The 21,119-nt window shown below is 41.5% G+C and overlaps 5 protein-coding genes and 1 pseudogene across 6 annotated transcripts; 2 read left to right on the top strand and 4 right to left on the bottom strand.

The window, feature by feature from the left end:
• Positions 1-4,460: 4,460 nt before the first annotated feature.
• LOC121195961 lies at positions 4,461-5,189 on the bottom strand (annotated as a pseudogene).
• A 1,724-nt stretch (positions 5,190-6,913) lies between these two features.
• LOC121195791 (histone H2B 1/2-like) lies at positions 6,914-7,462 on the bottom strand. The gene has a single exon (XM_041059452.1). The coding sequence runs from the start codon at positions 7,460-7,462 to the stop codon at positions 6,932-6,934; it is 531 nt and encodes a 176-aa protein (XP_040915386.1). The 3' UTR covers positions 6,914-6,931.
• A 594-nt stretch (positions 7,463-8,056) lies between these two features.
• Positions 8,057-17,602, bottom strand: LOC121195793. The gene is made up of 5 exons (XM_041059458.1): positions 17,315-17,602; positions 15,580-15,610; positions 10,646-11,066; positions 9,090-9,147; positions 8,057-8,573 (listed from the first exon to the last, which is right to left on the bottom strand). The coding sequence occupies exons 1-5, from the start codon at positions 17,595-17,597 to the stop codon at positions 8,254-8,256; spliced, it is 1,113 nt and encodes a 370-aa protein (XP_040915392.1). The 5' UTR covers positions 17,598-17,602; the 3' UTR covers positions 8,057-8,253.
• On the top strand, positions 11,412-11,959 carry LOC121195982 (histone H2A-like). 2 transcript variants are annotated; one of them, XM_041059737.1, is made up of 2 exons: positions 11,415-11,495; positions 11,601-11,959. In XM_041059737.1, exons 1-2 carry the CDS (start codon positions 11,415-11,417, stop codon positions 11,799-11,801), a joined length of 282 nt encoding a protein of 93 aa, XP_040915671.1. In that variant the 3' UTR covers positions 11,802-11,959. The 2 variants fall into 2 exon arrangements, with proteins under 2 accessions (XP_040915672.1, XP_040915671.1); XM_041059738.1 differs by having other exon boundaries at positions 11,412-11,959.
• On the top strand, positions 13,408-14,180 carry LOC121195981 (histone H4). Its single transcript, XM_041059736.1, has one exon. It carries the CDS (start codon positions 13,554-13,556, stop codon positions 13,863-13,865), a length of 312 nt encoding a protein of 103 aa, XP_040915670.1. The 5' UTR covers positions 13,408-13,553; the 3' UTR covers positions 13,866-14,180.
• Positions 17,603-20,652: 3,050 nt separating the features above from the next.
• LOC121195971 (histone H2A) lies at positions 20,653-21,055 on the bottom strand. The gene has a single exon (XM_041059726.1). The coding sequence runs from the start codon at positions 21,037-21,039 to the stop codon at positions 20,653-20,655; it is 387 nt and encodes a 128-aa protein (XP_040915660.1). The 5' UTR covers positions 21,040-21,055.
• Positions 21,056-21,119: the final 64 nt, after the last annotated feature.

Genomic DNA, 21,119 nt, shown 5'->3' on the forward strand with positions numbered 1-21,119 from the left:
TTTGATAACAGCTGAGGTAGAATTGGCATGTATGATACTTTAACATTATTACACATACACTAACCATGTCAGCCTGGACAAAACATCAGCACCACTGAACACATTTACTGTGTGTGTTGCATATGTACTTCTTGTATTTGATGCATGTATATTATGTTTTTCTGTCCCTCTTGGGTCCACACACTCCTCTTTTTGTTGCTGCTGGTTGCAACTAGAGATCGACCGATTATCGGCGCCGATATTCTGCATTTTGACGCATATCGGCATCTGCCTTTTTTCTTTTTTAAAATCTGACGGCCGATAAGAGATCAATTTAAAACTGGGTTATTTTGGCTCTGATGCAGCCGCGCCTCTCTGTCTGCAGTCACCACTCTGTCTCCAGCATGGTTCCACCCACAGCACCATCTGATTGGTTACAAGCAGAACAGATTGGCACGAGTAAGAGCCAATCAGCAGTGAAAGCTATGCATGCACAGTGCTCACACACTGTGCATGCACAACTATTTAACTTTGTTTTATTTACTTTATAAAACCTCAGGAAGCTATTTATTTAAATTTTCAGTCAACTTTGTAAGAGATGCTGCTGACCCTGGGAACTCCCTGCACTTTTTGTTAGAATTTTAAAACAAAGATGTCTGTTTAAGATTAAAAAAAAAAAAAAAAAAAAAACCTTTAACATGTTGCAAATCTGAAGCTGTTTAATAAACATATGCTTAAAGCATTTAAACGAAGTTAAGTGTTTGAGTTTGTATTATTCAAATTTTTTACTGTACATGAATATATGAATATCTGCTCTAAATATCCTTGACTACTAATAATCGGTATCGGCCCTGAAAAAACCATATCGGCCTATCTCTAGTAAAAATCCAGTCCTTCCCCTGTGGTGTGTTCTCGTCATATCTGTGTCATACATTAAAGCTGTAGCGAAACACTGGTATGACGTTGATATGATTGTCTGTAGGTCATTTCCAGGTCTATTTTTGCAGAGAACCACGTGCATGCCAGAGTAAAATTAGACAAGAATACAAATCTCCCGATGAAGCGCCAAGGCAGCCATGTTTGACATGTGCATAACTCGCACCTCTCACATCGACAGTGTCACTGCTCTGACCTGTTTAACGCCAAAATGAAAAGCAAGCCATAACACTACGCACATGCGCTGCTTAGGTATCCTGTGTGTCCCGGGCCATTAGGATACCAGGTGACCTGTAATTATTAACAGCACTTCCATTAATGTGGTATGCTCATATCACTACCTTGGTGTCCACATTGATAACATGACAGCTTTGGTTCCAGGCTACAGCAGAAGGTTGTATTCTCTAAAAAGGCTCAGAGTGGGTGAGTTGTCAATGCTGCAATGGGCTAGATGTAACATGTATATTTACATTTGTGGAATGTCGTGACACAGATCCCATGAACAATACACAATGCAAATGTGGAGAGGGACACTAAGGGGAGGATTGAAATCACCGACAACGCCACCTGGGGACTCGCACCCCAGGAAATTCCTAACACAAACTTCTTAATAAATGTACAAGACACACAGGTACGTTACTGAGGCAGAGACGTGAGTTAAAAGATTTATAAATGTATTTAATAATCACATAAAAATAAACAAAGACTGGAACTGCTGAGAAAGAAAGAAGGAAAGGTGAAAAGAATACTGGCAACTGAATGAAATAGTTAAAATGTATTTTATTATATTTTATATACTTAAAAAAAAGGAGGAAGGCCTCAACAATCGAGTTAAAAGAACAAAATATTTAAGATTTTAAAATTCAAGTTAAAAACACTAGGCAGAGGCCACATGCAGAGAGGCAGACAACACAAAGGAGTGCCAGGAGTGCTACCACTACTCACCCTTGGTGAAGCAAATCAAACTCACAGCAACCTCACAGCAAACGGTGCAGTCTACAGTGTCCCTGTGTATTAACGCACATGCAATTCAGTGAAGGGCCCTCACCACAGGTGCCTAACCTCTCCACAGAAGCACTCCACCTAGAAAGACAAGAATCTCAAAACAAAATTAAGTCACAAGCAAATGAACAATAATGGTAAAGCAAATAGAACCCGATAAACAATAATCAGCCAAGCAAAAATACAAAATAACCCAGTTGGCCAGGAGAAAATTCAAACAAAAGAAATCAATAAGAAAATAACTAAAGGAACAGAAGCCTAAACTCAAGGCAAAAGTCAAAAACAAAAGGTCAAACTAAATCTACCAGCCCAAACTAAATGTAAAAGATAAATCTAAACAAAGGCAAACTAAGGGGTGAACTAAGGGGCAAACAAAGAGGCAAACTAGGGACAAAGCAGAACAGAACAAGGGCAAACTAAGAAGCAACTGAGGGGCAAACGAAGGGGCAAAACAGCAATAGTGCAGGTGAACCTAAAAGAGAGGGGAAGAAACACCATTAACCAAGTTCACACTGCTTATTTAAAAAGTATTTAAAAAAAGATCAGTCACAGACCAACTCACCACAGGATGTTAAAAACTATTATCAAACCCCTCACAAGCAATGCAGCACCTGGACAGCCACAGCAGGGACAGAGCAGGAGGCAAAGAGAGAGACAAAAGATCACAGGTGTCTTATATATTTTGTTCCTGATTAGGAGGAATTAGGAGGGACTGGCTCAAGGCTGCACTCAGCAGCTCCACCTAGAGTAGGGGAGGATTCCCCACCACACAAAGATGATCTTACTTTTCAGGAGGTGCTAGTAAAGTTTTTTCATTTTCTTGATGATGTCCTGGACAACCCCATCAGTTTGGGAGATGTGGTGGAACATGTCCCTGTAGATCTCCCCGTTGCGGCCCTGATGCCCAGTAAATAAAAGGGGGCAGTGTCCAAGGGCATTTAGTTTAAAAACCTGCAAGAATTACAGTGAAGAAAAATATACACAGTTACACCTTCAGGAGTTTAGGCATGTACAAGCGTGGCTAATCAGCACCAACTCAAGAGTTTCAACTTCACTGATTTGGCAAATGTTAAATTACTTTTTGCTCAGCTCTTAGCTGCTAAGCTTTGTGCATTTCGTCACAATATATAGATATTTCATACATTATGTTATTAGGTGAAAGTGTAACAGGCGTATTGATTATTTATAAAAATCATGGTTTGTTACAGCCATAATGGTGGTTTCACATTTACTGAAAGGGGTCTGAGAGGCCAAACCCCTTGTTAAACTATAGTGATTAAAACTCACTGATAGCTGGGCCGACTTGATGATCCTGCTGGAGTTTCTGTTTTTTTTTGTTTTTTTTTTGACAGATGATGCCCACTCACTATCCTTAAGCTTTTTTTTTTTTTGGAATTTCACTAATTTGAAGAGGGCTCACACACTGCACACAGGTCTTCCTCACAGGGGAATTGGGGGCCTGGCAGGAGGGGCACGGCCTTGTTTTGGGCTTTGTGTAAATAAAAGTGCAGCAGAGAGGGATTATCTCAGATATGTTTGCTGTCAGGTGATTACAGTGCATGTATATTCATGCATAATAGTCCTATTGCAAATGGAGTGATAGAAGATGTAATATGCTGTCAATACTGGACATAGTGTGTAAACTTCCTCTGGTTTAAATCCTCAGTATCACACATTCGTTTTACTACATGCTGCATACACAAATTTTGGCCTATTTCTGATTTTTAAAAAAATCTTTTTATTAAACGATTTTGTCAAGCAAAGCGGACTGGCGTCGTCTCTATAGCAACGGTAGCTGAGGGTTATGGGTAGTGTATTGCCTACAGCTTTCCAAAACTGACAAACAACTCTTTCTTTCTCAGAATCGAAGGGGAAAAACACGACAATTGATGTTCAGGAGATCAACCGACTAATGTGTAATTAACAAGGACCACAGTGGTGTTTCTCCCTCGAGAAATGTTGCGGATATCATTGTGAAAATCACAGTTAACGTGAAAACGGACAGTACGGAGAATGCTTCCGTGTGTCAGGTCCTCAGTCATCCAGTGGGACTGATGCTCTTAGCGTCTTAAAGCGACGCGGTCGGGTTATTAAACTGAAGTGAATGGAAGGTTGGAGCACTCGCTCAAATATCGACGCGGATGCAATTACATTAGAATCAGTTGAAAGGTTTCAGCTGTCGGTTGAAACCTTTCGCGTCGATCATAACGTTCCGAGTTTGTGTAAAATGAGAGAATGTGAGCTCTTCCTGAGTGTCCGGCTCTTAAAAGAGCCGTTATGTTGTTTTGTTGATGGCACATAAATTCAAGGAGATGACTGTTTCCTATACAACTTAAACAAAATCCAAATTGTCCGCACCACATGCAGCCCGTACAGAGTGACATTTTAAGAATAAATATAAGTTGTATTCCTCAATGATTTTCCATCATATTCCACAATCACTACAAATTATCAATATTCTTACTAGTGATAATCATTACAGGAGGAATCAGCTCTTTGTGGACACACTTGTGTGGCTCTTAAAAGAGCCTTTTAGCAGGATAAAGATATTTCAGAGAGTGAGGACAGTTCACTTCTTCTTGGGAGCGGCGGCCTTCTTAGCTTTGGGTTTGGCTGCCTTCTTGGCGGGGGCTTTCTTGGCAGCAGGAGCCTTCTTGACCACCTTCTTGGGGCTCTTAGCAGCCTTCTTGGGGCTCTTGGCGACTTTCTTGGCTGCGGCAGGCTTCTTAACCTTCTTGGGAGATTTCTTAGCAGCTGCTGGTTTCTTGGCTGCCGCTTTCTTGGTCTTTTTGGCCGCTGCGGGTTTCTTAGCGGCGGGCTTCTTGGCTTTAGGAGCGGCTTTCTTGACCGGCTTCTTAACCTTGGGTTCAGCCTTCTTGTTCATCTTGAAGGAGCCGGAGGCGCCGGTGCCCTTGGTCTGGACCAGAGTGCCCTTAGCCACCAGGGCCTTGATGGCGGTCTTAACGCGGGCCTTATTCTTCTCCACATCGTAGCCTCCGGCAGCCAGAGCCTTCTTGAGAGCGGCCGCTGACACGCCGCTGCGCTCTTTGGATGCGGCCACGGTTTTAACGATCAGCTCGCCGACGCTGGGGCCGGCCTTCTTCGGCTTGGACACCTTCTTCTTGGCTGCTTTAGCCGGCGCGGCGGCTGGAGCGGGAGCTGGAGCAACTTCTGCCATTATTTCCTCTGAACTTTGTGTCGACAAAGCAGTCACAGTCACTGAGTGAACTATTGAAGAGCTCGGAGCAGGAGGCGGTACTTAAACACACCATGAGAACCGTGGAGACTCAATCCAGCCCTGGCTCCTCTGTGCAGTCTGATCCCCGCGACACTTGTGTTTTCTCTTCCTCAATAAAACACTCAAAAATCGCTGTTGGAGAGGAGCTGAAGGCTGACAGTGAATGGAGCCGATAGCGAACTTGTTTCTCTTCACATTGAAGTCATGAAGAGCTCTGATGCTCTCTGCATTTTCTTTGTGGAGCCTCCAAACCTCACCTGCTCACCGTAGAGTCCAGCGCTGCTCACCGGCTTTTCCCACTTATTTCTCTTCTAAAACGATTTAAAATGAATCAGAGTTTCACCAAAGTCCGTTTTCCAGTTGCTCCACATGTTTGTTCAGAGAACCAAGATAAAAACAACCACCTGCTGACGATCAGTTTATAAGAATCGCACGTTATTCTGCGAACAGTAAACACACAGCTGATGGCCGAGGCTTATGGTGCAGTTTAGCCAGACTCCCCATCAGAGCTGGGAACATTTGACGTTGATGATGCTGGAGCTTATTGGACATATTTAGAAATACATGTTTACATGTTACAGTGTTTGATCATGTGTGTTGAGGTTCAGTGTCTTCACTGTGAGCACTGTAAATGATGTAAGAAAACATCAGTTCAACAGTCTAACAAAGACTGGATCCAGATGTTGCTGCGATACAGCTGTGTGTCAGTGTTTACTCATCTGAAAGTACTCCAGAGAAAAGGAGTACTTTCAGTACTCCTTTTGAGTAAAGTTCAGACTGATCTTTGCTGAGTGTCATAAATATTTCACAGCAATGATTGAGTGTAATTTGTTCATGATCAGAACAGTAAACATCCAACATGGATTTCTTGCTGAAAAGTGGCTCTGCAAGAAAGTGATTTTTAAACATGGAACAGTAAGTGGTTTCATGTTTTCACTGAGATGATATTTATGATATTTAGATCAGACTTTCCTTTCCACTTTCCTCCAACTCCCAGGTTTAAAATTCAGTTTACTTCAACACATTGGTCTTGTATTACTGTGTTTAGTGTGTGACACTGGAACTGATTTTTAAAACATGGAACAAGAAGATTCCTTGTTTCATTGAGGAAAATATGGTATTTAGATCAGACTTTCCTTCCAAATTCTCAGGTTTAGCAGTCATTTTGCTTTGACACTGATCTTGTGTCACTGTATAGTAGTGTTGTAGTGAGATTTAATAGATCTGACGTCCAATCAATCATTAAATAGGGTGAGTTCACATGTTAAGCTCATTTTCATAGAAAATGCTGACATGAGCTAATTAAATGTCAAACTAAAAGATTTTTAAAAGTTATGTTATTCATATTCATTGATACAAAAGTTTCAAAAAATGTGAAAACATCAACATTAAATTTATCAAACTATAAAGAACAATCAAAGTCAATACACATTGTCTATTTAAAGCACATTTTATGTGTGTGTCAGGGTCATTTTGATATTATTATTGGGCAGAAAGATTGATTCTGTCTTCTGCTCAAACTGTTTGCAACCTTTATGAAAAACTGACCATTTTACATCCATTCCCTTTTTACTTCACTGGCAATTTGTTGTGATTCCACCTCAGAGCAAATTAAACTCAATATAAAATGTCTCACATTTTTATTTTAACATCTTCAACACACTCCCCTGGATTGTGAACATTATCTGTGTTAAACAGTAAGGATTGCACTTTCAGATAAAGTGTGTGGCTCTTAAAAGAGCCGTTGGATTGATGAGAGTGCAGCAGCACAGCTGTTTACTTGGAGCTGGTGTACTTGGTGACAGCCTTGGTGCCCTCAGACACAGCGTGCTTGGCCAGCTCACCGGGCAGCAGGAGACGCACGGCGGTCTGAATCTCCCTGGAAGTGATGGTGGAGCGCTTGTTGTAGTGAGCCAGACGAGACGCCTCAGCGGCGATGCGCTCAAAGATGTCGTTAACAAACGAGTTCATGATGCTCATGGCCTTGGAGGAGATACCGGTGTCGGGGTGGACCTGCTTCAACACCTTGTAGACATAGATGGCGTAGCTCTCCCTCCTGGTCTTTCTCTTCTTCTTGCCTCCCTTGCTGGCCGTCTTGGTCACGGCTTTTTTGGAGCCCTTCTTGGGTGCGGACTTAGCTGGTTCAGGCATTCTGCTGATATTGGATATTACAGCGATGAATGAATTGCTGTAGAAGGGAGCGACCCTCCTTATACAGGCTCCATGCAAATACGACTGTGTGATCCCCCTCCTGTGATTGGTTGAGCTGCTCACTGCCTGAAGGTGGAAGCTCGTGCTTCTGTTCATCCTTCTTTCTGCAGAAAGAAAACAAGAGTTTGGATCAGAGCAGAGAGCGACAATTTACCCAAGAAAATAAAAACCAAACAAAACAACAAAACCAGGGAAGTTACTACTATAGAATAAATTTATAAATAAGGATAAAGGGGGTTTAGGTGCAGTAGAGTTTGGCAGTAGGTTAAAAGCAGCCTTTGTCAAAACTTTCTGTGGTCATATCTCTGGAAATTTTCTATAAATTGTGGGCCTAGGGAGCACTGCAATTTCAAAACCTATGTATGACCTATACATATGGTTTTGACAATAAAGCTGACTTTGACTTTGATAAATTGGAGGAAAAGATGAAGCAAATTGAAATCATGGTCAGTTTTACAAACAGATTTTGTTACAAAACATCATCCTCTCAGCATAGATTGGAGTGAGTTATTTTGTATATTTTTTTTCCAGATTTTTTTTATTTATATTATATATATATATATATATATAATAATAATACAGTGTTATGTTGATGAAAAGTTGATGTATGGAGGGAAAGTTTAGATCCAAGTCATCAGCTTCTCTGGCAAAAAGCTGATGTGTGAACAGCACTTGACTTAACATGCACTATGTACAGAGCTGATGATGAATTTCAAAAAAGACGGTTTTGACTTTGTTGCAATTTTCAACTCTACAATGTTTATATGAAACGCTGTAGGACAACGTAACAATTGAACCACACTTTGAGAACGTGAGCTCTTCCAGAATGAGTGTTTGACTCTTAAAAGAGCCGTTGTGATGTTTCGGATTGCTGACGGTAAATAAATTTAACCACCGAAGCCGTACAGAGTGCGGCCCTGCCTCTTCAGAGCATACACCACGTCCATGGCGGTCACGGTCTTTCTCTTGGCGTGCTCGGTGTAGGTGACGGCGTCACGGATAACGTTCTCCAGGAAAACCTTCAACACACCGCGGGTCTCCTCGTAGATCAGGCCGGAGATACGCTTGACACCGCCACGACGAGCCAGGCGGCGGATAGCGGGCTTGGTGATGCCCTGGATGTTATCACGGAGAACTTTACGGTGACGCTTAGCGCCTCCTTTACCGAGTCCTTTTCCTCCTTTGCCTCTTCCGCTCATTTTCACTGCTCAGTAGAAATCTACTCAATGATTCTAACTGTTAGTCACAGCTATTCAAAGCATGACTGAGGACGTGATAGAAAACAGAGGCGGTCATTGATAATGAACTGTTTGGTGCTTTAGCGCCACCATCTGATCAGCACAAGAATGAGATACAGCAGGACTCCTGTCAGACTGTCAGAGCTCCACAGGAGTTTTATCCAGGGGTGGAAATGAAAAAGTGTTTCTATATTTGACTTTAGTGGAAGTAGCGGAACATCACTGTAAAAAATACAAGTCCAAGTCCTGCAGCAAACTATCTATCTATCTATCTATCTATCTATCTATCTATCTATCTATCTATCTATCTATCGAAACTTAAATATAACTAACATGCTCCTGTAAAAGTCAGACACAATACAATGTTCCTGGTGCAGCCCATTACCTCAAAGCTCTTGCTATTAAATTAGTCTGCTGCCAAGCCTCACAGAGTGCCATTGAATGTGATCCATGTCAAACGAGGAGTCATTCAGACGTCCTGTGACCTTGTGTGTGGCACAAGCCCTTGTTCATGCAGCTCTGGAGTGTGGAAGTCAGATGGCTCTGAGCAGGAAAAACATGAAGTCATAAGGCCATGTAACAAGTTCACTACATTTCATGAGTAGATCCTCGGTTTACCAGCAGCACTGGCAGACAGACAGTGGGCTATAATTTTCTTTGGATATGTTATTTTCATTGGAATTAAAGTATATTGAAATACATCCAGATATGTGAAGGACCCCTTTAGACTTTTTCCAACATCCAGCAAAATAATGATTGTCACATATACATATCATCCAGCTTCCAGCTGTGATTGATAGTAATACAGTGAATCTGGGTGTAGTTCAACATTAAAGTAGCTGAACTTAGTATATAAATCCAGCAGATATGAGATGTTATATTTACATCCTTTATGTAGTAGTACATTAGTTAGAGTAAGTGGAAATGTATTTGAGAAGATACAACACTAAAGCACAATGAGAGCTGAGTGAACAGGGGTCTTGAAGTTGGTCCCTTTATTATCTTGAAGAGGCCCCTGTGTCAAAATCTATTTTTAAATGATCAAATACATTTTATCAACAGTTTATTATTACCGATGTATTCATATGTAAGGAGCATTTAATGTAGTTGGTGGGGGTGAAGCTCATTTATAAACTGTTTGGTTGGTGAATCTATAACAATGCATCACATAAGAGCATATGAATTTACTGACACAGTCTCATAAATAAAAGAATATAGAATGAGGTTCTTTCCTTGTTGCTCCTGAGGACCAACCTACTATCTCAGATAACACTCAGTGATGAGTCTGATTCAAAGGCCAAACTTTCTGTATTCTGAAACAGTGAACTTATTGTGTAGATGTGAGATTCAGCATTCCAGAGCTAAAAACAAAACATAATGACAGTGATGAAAGAGACACTACTTTGTCACTGATATCTTATTTGTTTAGAGAAAAGGACTGTCCAACTTCTCTTTGCTTCAGGATGAAATGCTGATTGTCTTTGAGTTTACATCAAAGTTCCTCAGCTTCATCTCTCAAGTCAAACTGATCAAATGTTGTGTAGAATTTAATGTAGAATTTATGAAGAACGTTGGCAGCTTCACTGTCTGACCCGAAGCCATCCACAGTGATCTTAGTTCTGCTGTTGCTTTGCTGTGGGCATGTGACTGTTTTCATGCCAGACCAAGCTGAGGCAAGGTTCCTCTCAGCCAGACAGTTATGATCTGTATGAGCATGAAGTCAAGCAGAATTTTAAGGATCCTTGAAGGTGGGAAGGACATTTGATCAGTTTGACATTATGTCAATCACCAATCATCAAGATGTTTTGATCCAGGCTAATTTACTTTTAAAAGTTTTATGAAATTCCTAAAAATCAAGTTTATACTATGAACTATGATTTTTTTCTTTTGTCCATTAAAGTCAACGTTTTTATTTCATTTGCAACATTGAGCTAGTATAAATTAAGTAAAGCAGCAGCAGCAGAATTTGCTCTTTAGTGCAGAGTGAGGTGGCTCTTAAAAGAGCCGTTATTGTGGTGAGTGGAGCAGTAGATGCTTAAGCTCTCTCTCCGCGGATGCGGCGAGCCAGCTGGATGTCCTTAGGCATGATGGTGACTCTCTTGGCGTGGATGGCGCACAGATTGGTGTCCTCAAACAGACCGACCAGATAAGCCTCACTAGCCTCCTGCAGAGCCATGACAGCGGAGCTCTGGAAACGCAGATCGGTCTTGAAATCCTGAGCGATTTCACGGACCAGGCGCTGGAAGGGCAGCTTGCGGATGAGCAGCTCTGTGGATTTCTGGTAACGACGGATCTCACGAAGAGCCACGGTACCGGGCCTGTAACGGTGAGGCTTCTTGACACCGCCGGTGGCCGGGGCGCTCTTACGGGCAGCCTTGGTGGCCAGCTGCTTTCTGGGGGCTTTGCCTCCAGTAGACTTACGAGCGGTTTGCTTGGTTCTTGCCATTTTATTTCTTCTTTTCCTTTTTCTGAACTAGAGAAAAGTGTAAAGAACCAGAAGCGAGTCTCTGCTTTTAAACTGTGGGACCGTCTGTGAAATAGTGACGCTGCTTCAGAGCTGCGGCTCCTGATTGGTGAGGGGCTCCTCGTGGAGCTCAGCACCGCCTATAGGAGCGAGCAGCCGCTGCTTATTGGAGAAAAGTGCCGCTCAAATTCAGAGCAGGCCGCCCTCTGCTGCTCTGCTGGGAGCCTCTTTTCTGATTGGTGTGGCACCAACCTTCCCGCGCGCTCTGCGGATATATAAAGGAGAGTTTTCGTCTGGTTGAAACACAGTTTCTCTGAGTTCAGAGTGTTGAAAGTAAACAACCAAAATGAGCGGACGAGGCAAAACCGGTGGAAAAGCCAGAGCCAAGGCAAAGTCCCGCTCTTCTCGCGCTGGACTCCAGTTCCCAGTGGGTCGTGTCCACAGGCTTCTGCGTAAAGGCAACTATGCGCAGCGTGTGGGTGCCGGTGCCCCCGTCTACCTGGCTGCTGTGCTGGAGTATCTGACCGCTGAGATCCTGGAGTTGGCTGGAAACGCCGCCCGCGACAATAAGAAGACCCGTATCATTCCCCGCCACCTGCAGCTGGCCGTACGCAACGACGAGGAGCTTAACAAGCTGCTTGGTGGAGTGACCATCGCTCAGGGAGGTGTGCTGCCCAACATCCAGGCTGTTCTGCTGCCCAAGAAGACTGAGAAGCCCGCCAAGGCCAAGTAAAGCTCTTGCTGTCAACCACATACACAAAGGCTCTTTTAAGAGCCACACACTTATTTCTGATAAAGACACAGCTCCTCATGTTTCCAGTGTATCTATGTAAAATCATTAGCTTCATAAATTGCAAAAACTGTGTAAATGTTTTTCAAATACTGGCATAAGTACAAAAACAACATGTTATCAGCTACTGAGTTCCACAGGAGAGGGGCCTGATTAGTGATGGCTGATGTTGGCAGTGAAGGCTTTGTTGAAGCTTCGACACCTGATTAAAAAAAATGGTTCATTACCCGAGGCTTCAATGACACAGTACTTGAGTAGGACATCTAGTGGTCAATAAAATGAAGTGCAATCAAGATGTGTCATTTATTGGTTCATGAATTGATTGGGAATTGATTCTCCATGCACATTCTTGTCCGACTACACTACATGTTTGTATGGTTTCAAGCTGACACAAAATACAAATATTAAATATATATATATTAAATACATAGGCTGTATTATTTGACACGTCTGATTGTTGTAGGAAACAGCGATATACTTGGCCTGATATTTTGTGTTATGAATCGTAAGCGATCCTAAAACAAGTCTAAATACTCCATAGCTTAAAAGATGTTGAATACTGGATGTTCAGTCCCCAGATGACAAATGTGATCTCATTCCAAATGTATAATTCATGAGCTAAATAACACGCAGCTCTGACGGGAATCGAACCCACTCTACATTGTTGCAAGACAACTAAACCAATGACAGGGTTTCGATACCGAATGAAGCAGTAAAGTGGTTCATACGTCATAAATCACGTGATTTTTCCTAACCAAAACACACATCTGACTCCAAGTCTGACTGTCATGGAGCTAGATACATAGTACTTTTCTGTTTGACTGCACCAGATGATAAGGTGGTTTCAAGTGGATTATTCATAATAATAATGACAATAATAATAATAATAGAAGACCATATTTGTTATTTGGCATGGCTGATAATAACCCTACACAATCTTCACTTATATGTTGTGTTGTGAAACATTGAAATAGTTCTGTTACATACATGAGATGTGCTCTACAAATACAGACGTAATTTTCACATGGTACTGGTGCAAATACAGATTATATCATGGTATGTTATGGGCATCGTTGGTAAAGAGATTTATGTGTACGTGGGTAAAGAGGGTGTACTTGAAACAGGGCTGTTTGCTCAAAGAACAGGGCAGTGGGTGTGCTTGTGTAATTGTTTATGAGTTTTTATTAAGAAATAACAGGAAGGACTATATATCTATAAACACAGTAGGACTATATATATAAACCTATTTATATAACTATATCTATCTAATCTATACATTATATATCTATTGCTCTATCTACACTGATTCTCCAAAAATACGTTATCAACACTACTACTACTAACACCTAACAACCGCAACAAACCAACCTACTCTGCAAAGAAAGATTAAAATGACCGCCACAATATAGAGCTATCCTATCCCTGAACACACTCGATCCCGCCGTGTGATTCACATAACAAACCGATCCAATCCGGTGACTCGTATGACGTCCGAAGCACTCAACTGCTTCGAACGTCACTCAAGTGCTTCAAACGTCAGTACTCATGTGACCAAACCACACCTCGGCACAGTGGTTCGATACAACTGCTTCATGGGCTACCGCTTCTGTCTTCTATCACGTCCTCAGTCACGCTTTGAATAGCTGTGAATCTGACAGTTGGCAGTATCGAGTAGATTTCTACTGAGCAGTGAAAATGAGCGGAAGAGGCAAAGGAGGAAAAGGACTCGGTAAAGGAGGCGCTAAGCGTCACCGTAAAGTTCTCCGTGATAACATCCAGGGCATCACCAAGCCCGCTATCCGCCGCCTGGCTCGTCGTGGCGGTGTCAAGCGTATCTCCGGCCTGATCTACGAGGAGACCCGCGGTGTGTTGAAGGTTTTCCTGGAGAACGTTATCCGTGACGCCGTCACCTACACCGAGCACGCCAAGAGAAAGACTGTGACCGCCATGGACGTGGTGTATGCTCTGAAGAGACAGGGCCGCACTCTGTACGGCTTCGGTGGTTAAACTTACATACTATCAACCACGTAAAATTACAACGGCTCTTTTAAGAGCCAAACACTCAGTCGGAAAGAGCTCACATTCTCTCATCTTATGTGAAAGTGATGAAATTGTTTTTTTATGTGTGTTAATTATATTTTATGATATTTCACATGAAATAACTATAGCTCTTTCCACAACAACACACGCAGGTCGGTTCCTTCTTTTAAATTCTTGCCTTCCACGTCTTCACGCCGTGAGACCTGTATTTGAACAATATCATATACAAACAACTTAAAGATGACATGAAAAAATAACTAATAACTTATAAAATACCTCGTTGGCTGCTGGTCATGAAAAGAGGTTAATAAAGTAACTTAAAGTCCGTCCTTTGCCGTCTGTTCCTCCCCGGCCAGGGCATTCTCATTGCTGTCCCTCATAGAAAACCGTCGGACTGTAGCAGCGGTACGGAACAAAATTTAAGTTCCGCCAGGAGAACAAACATATAATGTACAACAACAATTTATATCTACATGTTCATATATTACAGTCTTTAAACCTGTTTTAACCTTTTATGAATTAACAATTTATTAATTAACACAAAATAATGAACTTATGAAATATATTAAGTGCATTTATATAAGAGCACTTACAATAACGTTCTCTAAAATTAACTAAATAGTGAAATCCGTTGGTGCAATAATGTTGGCATAACCAGAAACTACCTTTGTATAGCTGCTTTTGTACGGTGCATAGAGTACATTTTATTTAATTTACCTCTATCTTTTTCCTCTTACATTTCCTTCAGTCAAGGGCTGCTCTCACATCACTACCATCAGCTCTTTACCAGGGAAGCTGATGACTTGGATCTAATCTTCTCCACAGGTCAACAACAATGCTTGTAAATAAGTTAATACTCTTGTACAAATATTTATATCAGCGTTGCACAGATTATGAAGAGAAAATGTTTTTTCACATTAGGATCTGTAACACAAACCAAGTTGAGTGTTTGTTCAAGATGCTGAAATGTAAACATTGAATTTAATTTGCTTTCTGAGGTGGTGTCAGAAGTTGTCAGTGAAGTAAAAAAAGAAAAAAAATATATAATATGTATGGCACTCAGCTGTGTGCTTGATCATCAGCAGCTGGAAAACGGATTTTGGTGAAACTCTGCTTCATTTTAAATCATTTTAGAGGGGAAATGTGTGGGAAAAGCTGGTGAGCAGCGCTGGACTCCATGGTGAGCAGGTGAGGCTCTTCCTGACTTCAATATGAAGAACAAAGCAAAACTCCAATCAAGCTTTTTCTGCTGTCTCCTTATTTTGTCTGCAACCCTTGTAATGTTAATATCTAACATCTACGTTTGTAACAGTCTATAAGTTAAGGATTCTCTTTAAAATCTGAAACATCTGGACAGAGTTTGCACTTTCAGATGAAGTGTGTGGCTCTTAAAAGAGCCTTTGGATCGATGAGAGTGCAGCAGCACAGCTGTTTACTTGGAGCTGGTGTACTTGGTGACAGCCTTGGTGCCCTCAGACACGGCGTGCTTGGCCAGCTCACCGGGCAGCAGAAGACGCACGGCGGTCTGAATCTCCCTGGAAGTGATGGTGGAGCGCTTGTTGTAGTGAGCCAGACGAGACGCTTCAGCGGCGATGCGCTCAAAGATGTCGTTAACAAACGAGTTCATGATGCTCATGGCCTTGGAGGAGATACCGGTGTCGGGGTGGACCTGCTTCAACACCTTGTAAACATAGATGGCGTAGCTCTCCTTCCTGGTCTTTCTCTTCTTCTTGCCTCCCTTGCTGGCCGTTTTGGTCACGGCTTTCTTGGAGCCCTTCTTGGGTGCGGACTTTGCGGGTTCAGGCATTCTGCTGACTTTAGATATTACAGCAACAAATGAGTCAAAGTAAGAGGGAGCCACTCTTCTTATCCAAACTCTATGCAAAGATGGCTGTGTGATTCCCCTCCTGTGATTGGTCGAGCAGCTCACTGGCTGGCGCTCGGGGGAGGTTTGACATGGTCCCTTGCCTTTGCTCAAATTGGCACACAATCTGGAACTGCTTGCTGTCTATGGAAAAGGAAGAGAGGTCGAAGTCAAAATGGAGAATGTCCTCATATTTGATTATAGTGTCTCTAATGTAGAACTCAGCAGAGAGCAGCAGCTCCCTCTCCCTTCAACCTCACTTGGTTTGGTTTTACAACAAACAACATCACACCAAACAAACATCAGTGCATAGAATTGACTGGACGTTCGTGTGCCTCTCTGTCACTGACACCAATGACTGTCTCACATACACGTTTAATAATTCAGGTGTTTGTGCTGTATACAGCCTGTCCTGAGTCAAGGCTTAAAAATGAGAAGAAGAACTATTAAGCACAAAAGTAGTTCATAGACTGAAGAGTAAAGCTTCATCCCCTCTGACTGACCGTCACATTATACCAATAAAATGTGAGTAACGTGCAGATCCGAGACCAGTTGAATATTGACTATTAAGCGCACCCGAATATAAGCCGCAGGCGTTCACGTTGTAACATATATTTACACAGAAAAATACCAGAAAAGTTATTGATGCTAGCTTCCTCTCATTCCTGCGCACTAAAACCACTATAGTCAGCGTTGGAATTGGACAGCCTCAGAATTACTTCGTCACACACTGTCTCAGTCTCTCTTTCATTGGCGCAGCGAGCGCGGCTTTGGACCGGCCTAAGATCGGAGGATCGAACCCACGACCTTCCGCCTCACTAAGCAGCCCCCTGCCCCAGCGTCTCTAGTGCATGTGCATGCTTGTGTGTGAGTTTCGTTCACTTGGTGTGGGTAAAATGCAGACTAATTTCCCCAGCTTGAGGGATCGATAAAGTGATTAAAATTAAAAAATAAAATTATAGTCCGGAAATTACGGTAGATCAGTAAACAGCAGTCTATTGACAGCACCTCATACAGTGACTAGTACTACAAATTATTTTTAATTTTACATTGTAAGTTACATTACAATTCATTCAATTAAATTCATAACCCTCTGAGGACAATGACATGTTGACCTGTGGAGAAGATTGGAGCAGCACTTGACTGAACACACATGAAGTACAGAGCTAAACCATGTGTGTTCCATTTTCTGGATGTGTTGCAGTTTGTGACGCCGCTCAACATTCTTGCACAGGTACAGAACAGGACGTCTCTTAAGTTAAGGACATGAATAACTAAAGACATGTAAGAGAAAAAAAGATAAAAATATACTCTTCTGGTTACGCCAACGTTATTGCTCCCGAAAACTTTAATTAGTTATTTCATTTAAGAGAGCATTATATAAAATATTATAAGGTAAAATAAACATACATTATGAAAAACACTTTATCACTTTCACATGAGAGAATGTAAGCCCTTTCCGACAGAAGTGTTTGGCTCTTAAAAGAGCCGTTGTGATTTTTCGCAGTTGAAGATATGCGAGTTTAACCACCGAAGCCGTACAGAGTGCGGCCCTGCCTCTTCAGAGCATACACCACGTCCATGGCGGTCACGGTCTTTCTCTTGGCGTGCTCGGTGTAGGTGACGGCGTCACGAATAACGTTCTCCAGGAAAACCTTCAACACACCGCGGGTCTCCTCGTAGATCAAGCCGGAGATACGCTTGACACCGCCACGACGAGCCAGACGGCGGATTGCGGGTTTAGTGATACCCTGGATGTTATCACGGAGAACTTTACGGTGACGCTTAGCGCCTCCTTTACCGAGTCCCTTTCCTCCTTTGCCTCTTCCGCTCATCTTCACTGCTCAGTAGGTATTTACTCGATGCTGCCAACTGTCAGATTCACAGCTATTCAAAGCGTGACTGAGGACGTGATAGAAGACAGAAGCGGCCAGCGACAATAAAATTGTTTGGCGCATTAGCGCCACCACCTGATCCAGGGCATGAATGAGGACAACTGTGAAAAGTAAAAATTCTCATTGTGCTGAATCGTCTGTTAGAACCACATTTCATGAGTTTATTATTATGTAAATGCCCTGGAAAGGGGATGTTTAATAGAAAGATGGGCAGACGCGCTCTTTCCTCTGCTCACAACTTTAGAAGTTTAAGAGAGGGACCGATGCGCCCGCTCACCAAGCTCTGCAGCTCTAGACTCCCCCTGCTGGAGACCCCCGACTACTACTACTTGCTTATGTGGAATTTGTTTTAACCAAAGAAACATGGACTAACAGAACTAACAACAAATCAGAATATGAACATGAACTGAACCTCACTATTTCATCCTTCACAATTACTGGTGCACTCTTTTGTAAGCAGCATTTTAATGTAGCTGGTGGAGATGGAGCTTGTGTATTTACCATTTGGTAGGTTAATTTATAATAAAGAATCACATTTCATAAGAACTGATTTTTACTGACAGCCTCATATCTAAAATAATATAATCCTTGTTGCTCATAAGGACCAGTCTACATTCTTATTTTATGGAGATTTTACATACTAGACAGTAACTGTTTATGTTATCAGTGGATTATCAGGTGTCTCCATGTAAACAATTGAAGAGCTGAATGGACAGATCTCCATTCTCTGCCAGATCAGGGAGCATGAACAGTTCATAGACTGAAATTACAATGGATGCACTTCTGTTATTTCAGATTTGACAGAATTGCTCTCCATTATCCACACCAAGTACAACAGAATTATTATTTTAAAGTATTTCTTGTTATTACCCACAGTCTGTCTGCTAATATTTCTTCAGTTGTGGATGTAGACTTTTACTGTTTATGGTTTTATAACAGCTATAAAAAAAAAACCTGTGTGCTATACAAATAAAACTTGATTGATAAATATTGTAATATTATAAACAAGTGAAATGATAATAACTGTGATGAAAAGAAATGAGAAAATCCTAGCTAAAAATAATAACTTACTGAGACATTAAACTATGTACATATCAATTGGCAGGAGTAGAAAACGCATGGTTTTCTAAAACTTCAAAGCAACAGGTCTTGGTGTAAATACAACTGAATAACATTATATATGTCTGATTTGAAATTCACAACTATATAAAACATTTAGAGGATTTTGTCTTTATTCCTTTTATATTTTATTTTGAAGTGAAATATGTTTGTGGGTTCACGTACCATCATTATTATGTTAGCAGATGAGTGTGGGGAGGAAGCTTCACTCATCGGAGATGAAAACCATGAAAACCATACGATCTGGCCAATCTTGGATGCATACTGTTGGCCTTAAAGCTGCAATAAAATATATTTTACCTCTTCTCATGAAATGATTGTGACAATGTGATTTATTCTTGATAGAGAAAGTGTATGTCTTCTCCAAACTTTATTGATCAATCTCTTTCAATATGATTTCTGATGTGTATTAATAGGAACGTGAAAACAAAATTATTCCAACTTTATGGGCGACAGTGTAGTTGGTTATGGGGCTCGTCCAGGAGTGCTCATCCCCAAATTCACTCTCATATTAAGAATTTGTTGCAGTATTTTAGATACTGATGAAATAGATGAAATGACATACATTGCAATCAAGACCTATTTATATGTTTTGCACCTTCCACACAGGTTCCCAAAAACCTGCATCTGCACAGCAAGGGAAAAGGCTGCAGGTGGCTTCTCAGTACTTCAAGACACAGTGAGTGGTTGAGAGTGAATGTGTGTGTCTGTTTGTCTTGTGTCAGTTTTTGGAAGGAAAGACTGATCTGAACTTCATGATCCCAATATTTTCCTCAGTCAAACTATGAAATCACATATTGTTCCATGAGCATTCATTTCCTCAGTATTTCAGAGGAAATGGGAGAACAAAGAGATTTATTTACATTTGAAACATGAACCCAAAGTTTTTGATTGTTAGTTGATCCTTGAGATCCAGATGCTCTGAACAGTCTGTGATAAAGGCAGTAAACTGTCAGTAAGTGAGTCTACACTCTCCTCTGTTCAGCTCAGGTGGATCTTTGACATCATTGTATAGCAAAGACAACCTGCCGATCCAGGATCTGTTCCTGGTGTTCCCTCTGCTCATATCATACAGTTACACTGGCAGCAATATGCTGCCTGTGTGTGTTGAAGGAGACAGGTGAATCTTTCTCCCTATAAATATATTCAGACTAATTCACCTACTGTTTAACATATGAAGAGACATCAATGTTTTCCTGACCCGCTCTGAATGAAGCGAGTGATGCAGAAAATGAACAGAGCACACATTAATTTTCTGATCACAATTTATTAAAAAAAAATAAATGAATTAAAAAAAAATAATAAATAAAATAAAAAAACAAAAAAAACAAAAGAGCTCTGTACAAAGAAACAGGCTATGTAGTTAAACAACATAGTTATAAGTTGTGCTGCATTCTCTGGAAATATTGGCCAGTTACTTACATAAAATCATGTACACAAAAAAAACCTATGCCTATGCAATAATTTCTGTTTGTATCTATTCATAACTAATATAGAATAGAATATACTTTATTAATCCCTTTGGGAGGTCCCTTGGGGAAATTTGGGTACCAGCAGCAGTACAACACCAAAAAACACAGTAAAGCAGCAGTACAAAGTAAAAAGTAAAAAGTAACTAACTAAGGTGCTGGTATAAAAATGGTATGTAAATGAAATAAAATATAAAAGTAAAATAAACTCTTGAATAATCTTAGTACTAAAATAGAACAAGGGTGGATTCAAATAAAAATTAAAATATAATGTATATACAAACATTGCACTCTAAGAGGTAATATATTTTCAAGGTAAAGGGGAAACATAAGGAGCCGCATCTTTTTCAGAAATGAGTGTGTGGCTCTTAAAAGAGCCTTTTGATTTGTGGTTGACAGCAGTAGCTTTACTTGGCCTTGGCGGGCTTCTCAGTTTTCTTAGGCAGCAGAACAGCCTGGATGTTGGGCAGCACACCTCCCTGAGCGATGGTCACTCCACCAAGGAGCTTGTTGAGCTCCTCGTCGTTGCGGACGGCCAGCTGCAGGTGGCGGGGAATGATACGGGTCTTCTTGTTGTCGCGGGCGGCGTTTCCAGCCAACTCCAGGATCTCAGCGGTCAGATACTCCAGCACAGCAGCCAGGTAGACGGGGGCACCGGCACCCACACGCTCCGCATAGTTGCCTTTACGCAGCAGCCTGTGGACACGACCCACTGGGAACTGGAGCCCAGCGCGGGAAGAGCGGGTCTTTGCCTTGGCTCTGGCTTTTCCACCGGTTTTGCCTCGTCCGCTCATTTTGATTAATATTAACTTTCTACACTCTGAACTCAGAAAAACTCTCAAACAGACGAAAACCCTCCTTTATATATCCACAG

The sequence above is a fragment of the Toxotes jaculatrix genome, chromosome 16, assembly GCF_017976425.1.
Source record: "Toxotes jaculatrix isolate fToxJac2 chromosome 16, fToxJac2.pri, whole genome shotgun sequence".
Classification (NCBI taxonomy): domain Eukaryota; kingdom Metazoa; phylum Chordata; class Actinopteri; family Toxotidae; genus Toxotes; species Toxotes jaculatrix.

Excerpts from the sequence above, each read along its gene's own strand:
- LOC121195971 (XM_041059726.1), bottom strand. The coding sequence starts at position 21,039 with ATGAGCGGACGAGGCAAAACCGGTGGAAAAGCCAGAGCCAAGGCAAAG.
- LOC121195793 (XM_041059458.1), bottom strand. The coding sequence starts at position 17,597 with ATGAGCGGAAGAGGCAAAGGAGGAAAGGGACTCGGTAAAGGAGGCGCT. Across the intron at positions 15,611-17,314 it reads GTATGCTCTGAAGAGGCAGG|GAAGGAGAGCTACGCCATCT; the intron begins GCCGCACTCTGT and ends GAGAAAGACCAG. Across the intron at positions 9,148-10,645 it reads GCCGCATCCGCGGAGAGAGA|AGCCATCTGACTTCCACACT; the intron begins GCTTAAGCATCT and ends TTTCCTGCTCAG.
- LOC121195982 (XM_041059738.1), top strand. The coding sequence starts at position 11,415 with ATGAGCGGACGAGGCAAAACCGGTGGAAAAGCCAGAGCCAAGGCAAAG.
- LOC121195981 (XM_041059736.1), top strand. The coding sequence starts at position 13,554 with ATGAGCGGAAGAGGCAAAGGAGGAAAAGGACTCGGTAAAGGAGGCGCT.
- LOC121195791 (XM_041059452.1), bottom strand. The coding sequence starts at position 7,462 with ATGAACAGAAGCACGAGCTTCCACCTTCAGGCAGTGAGCAGCTCAACC.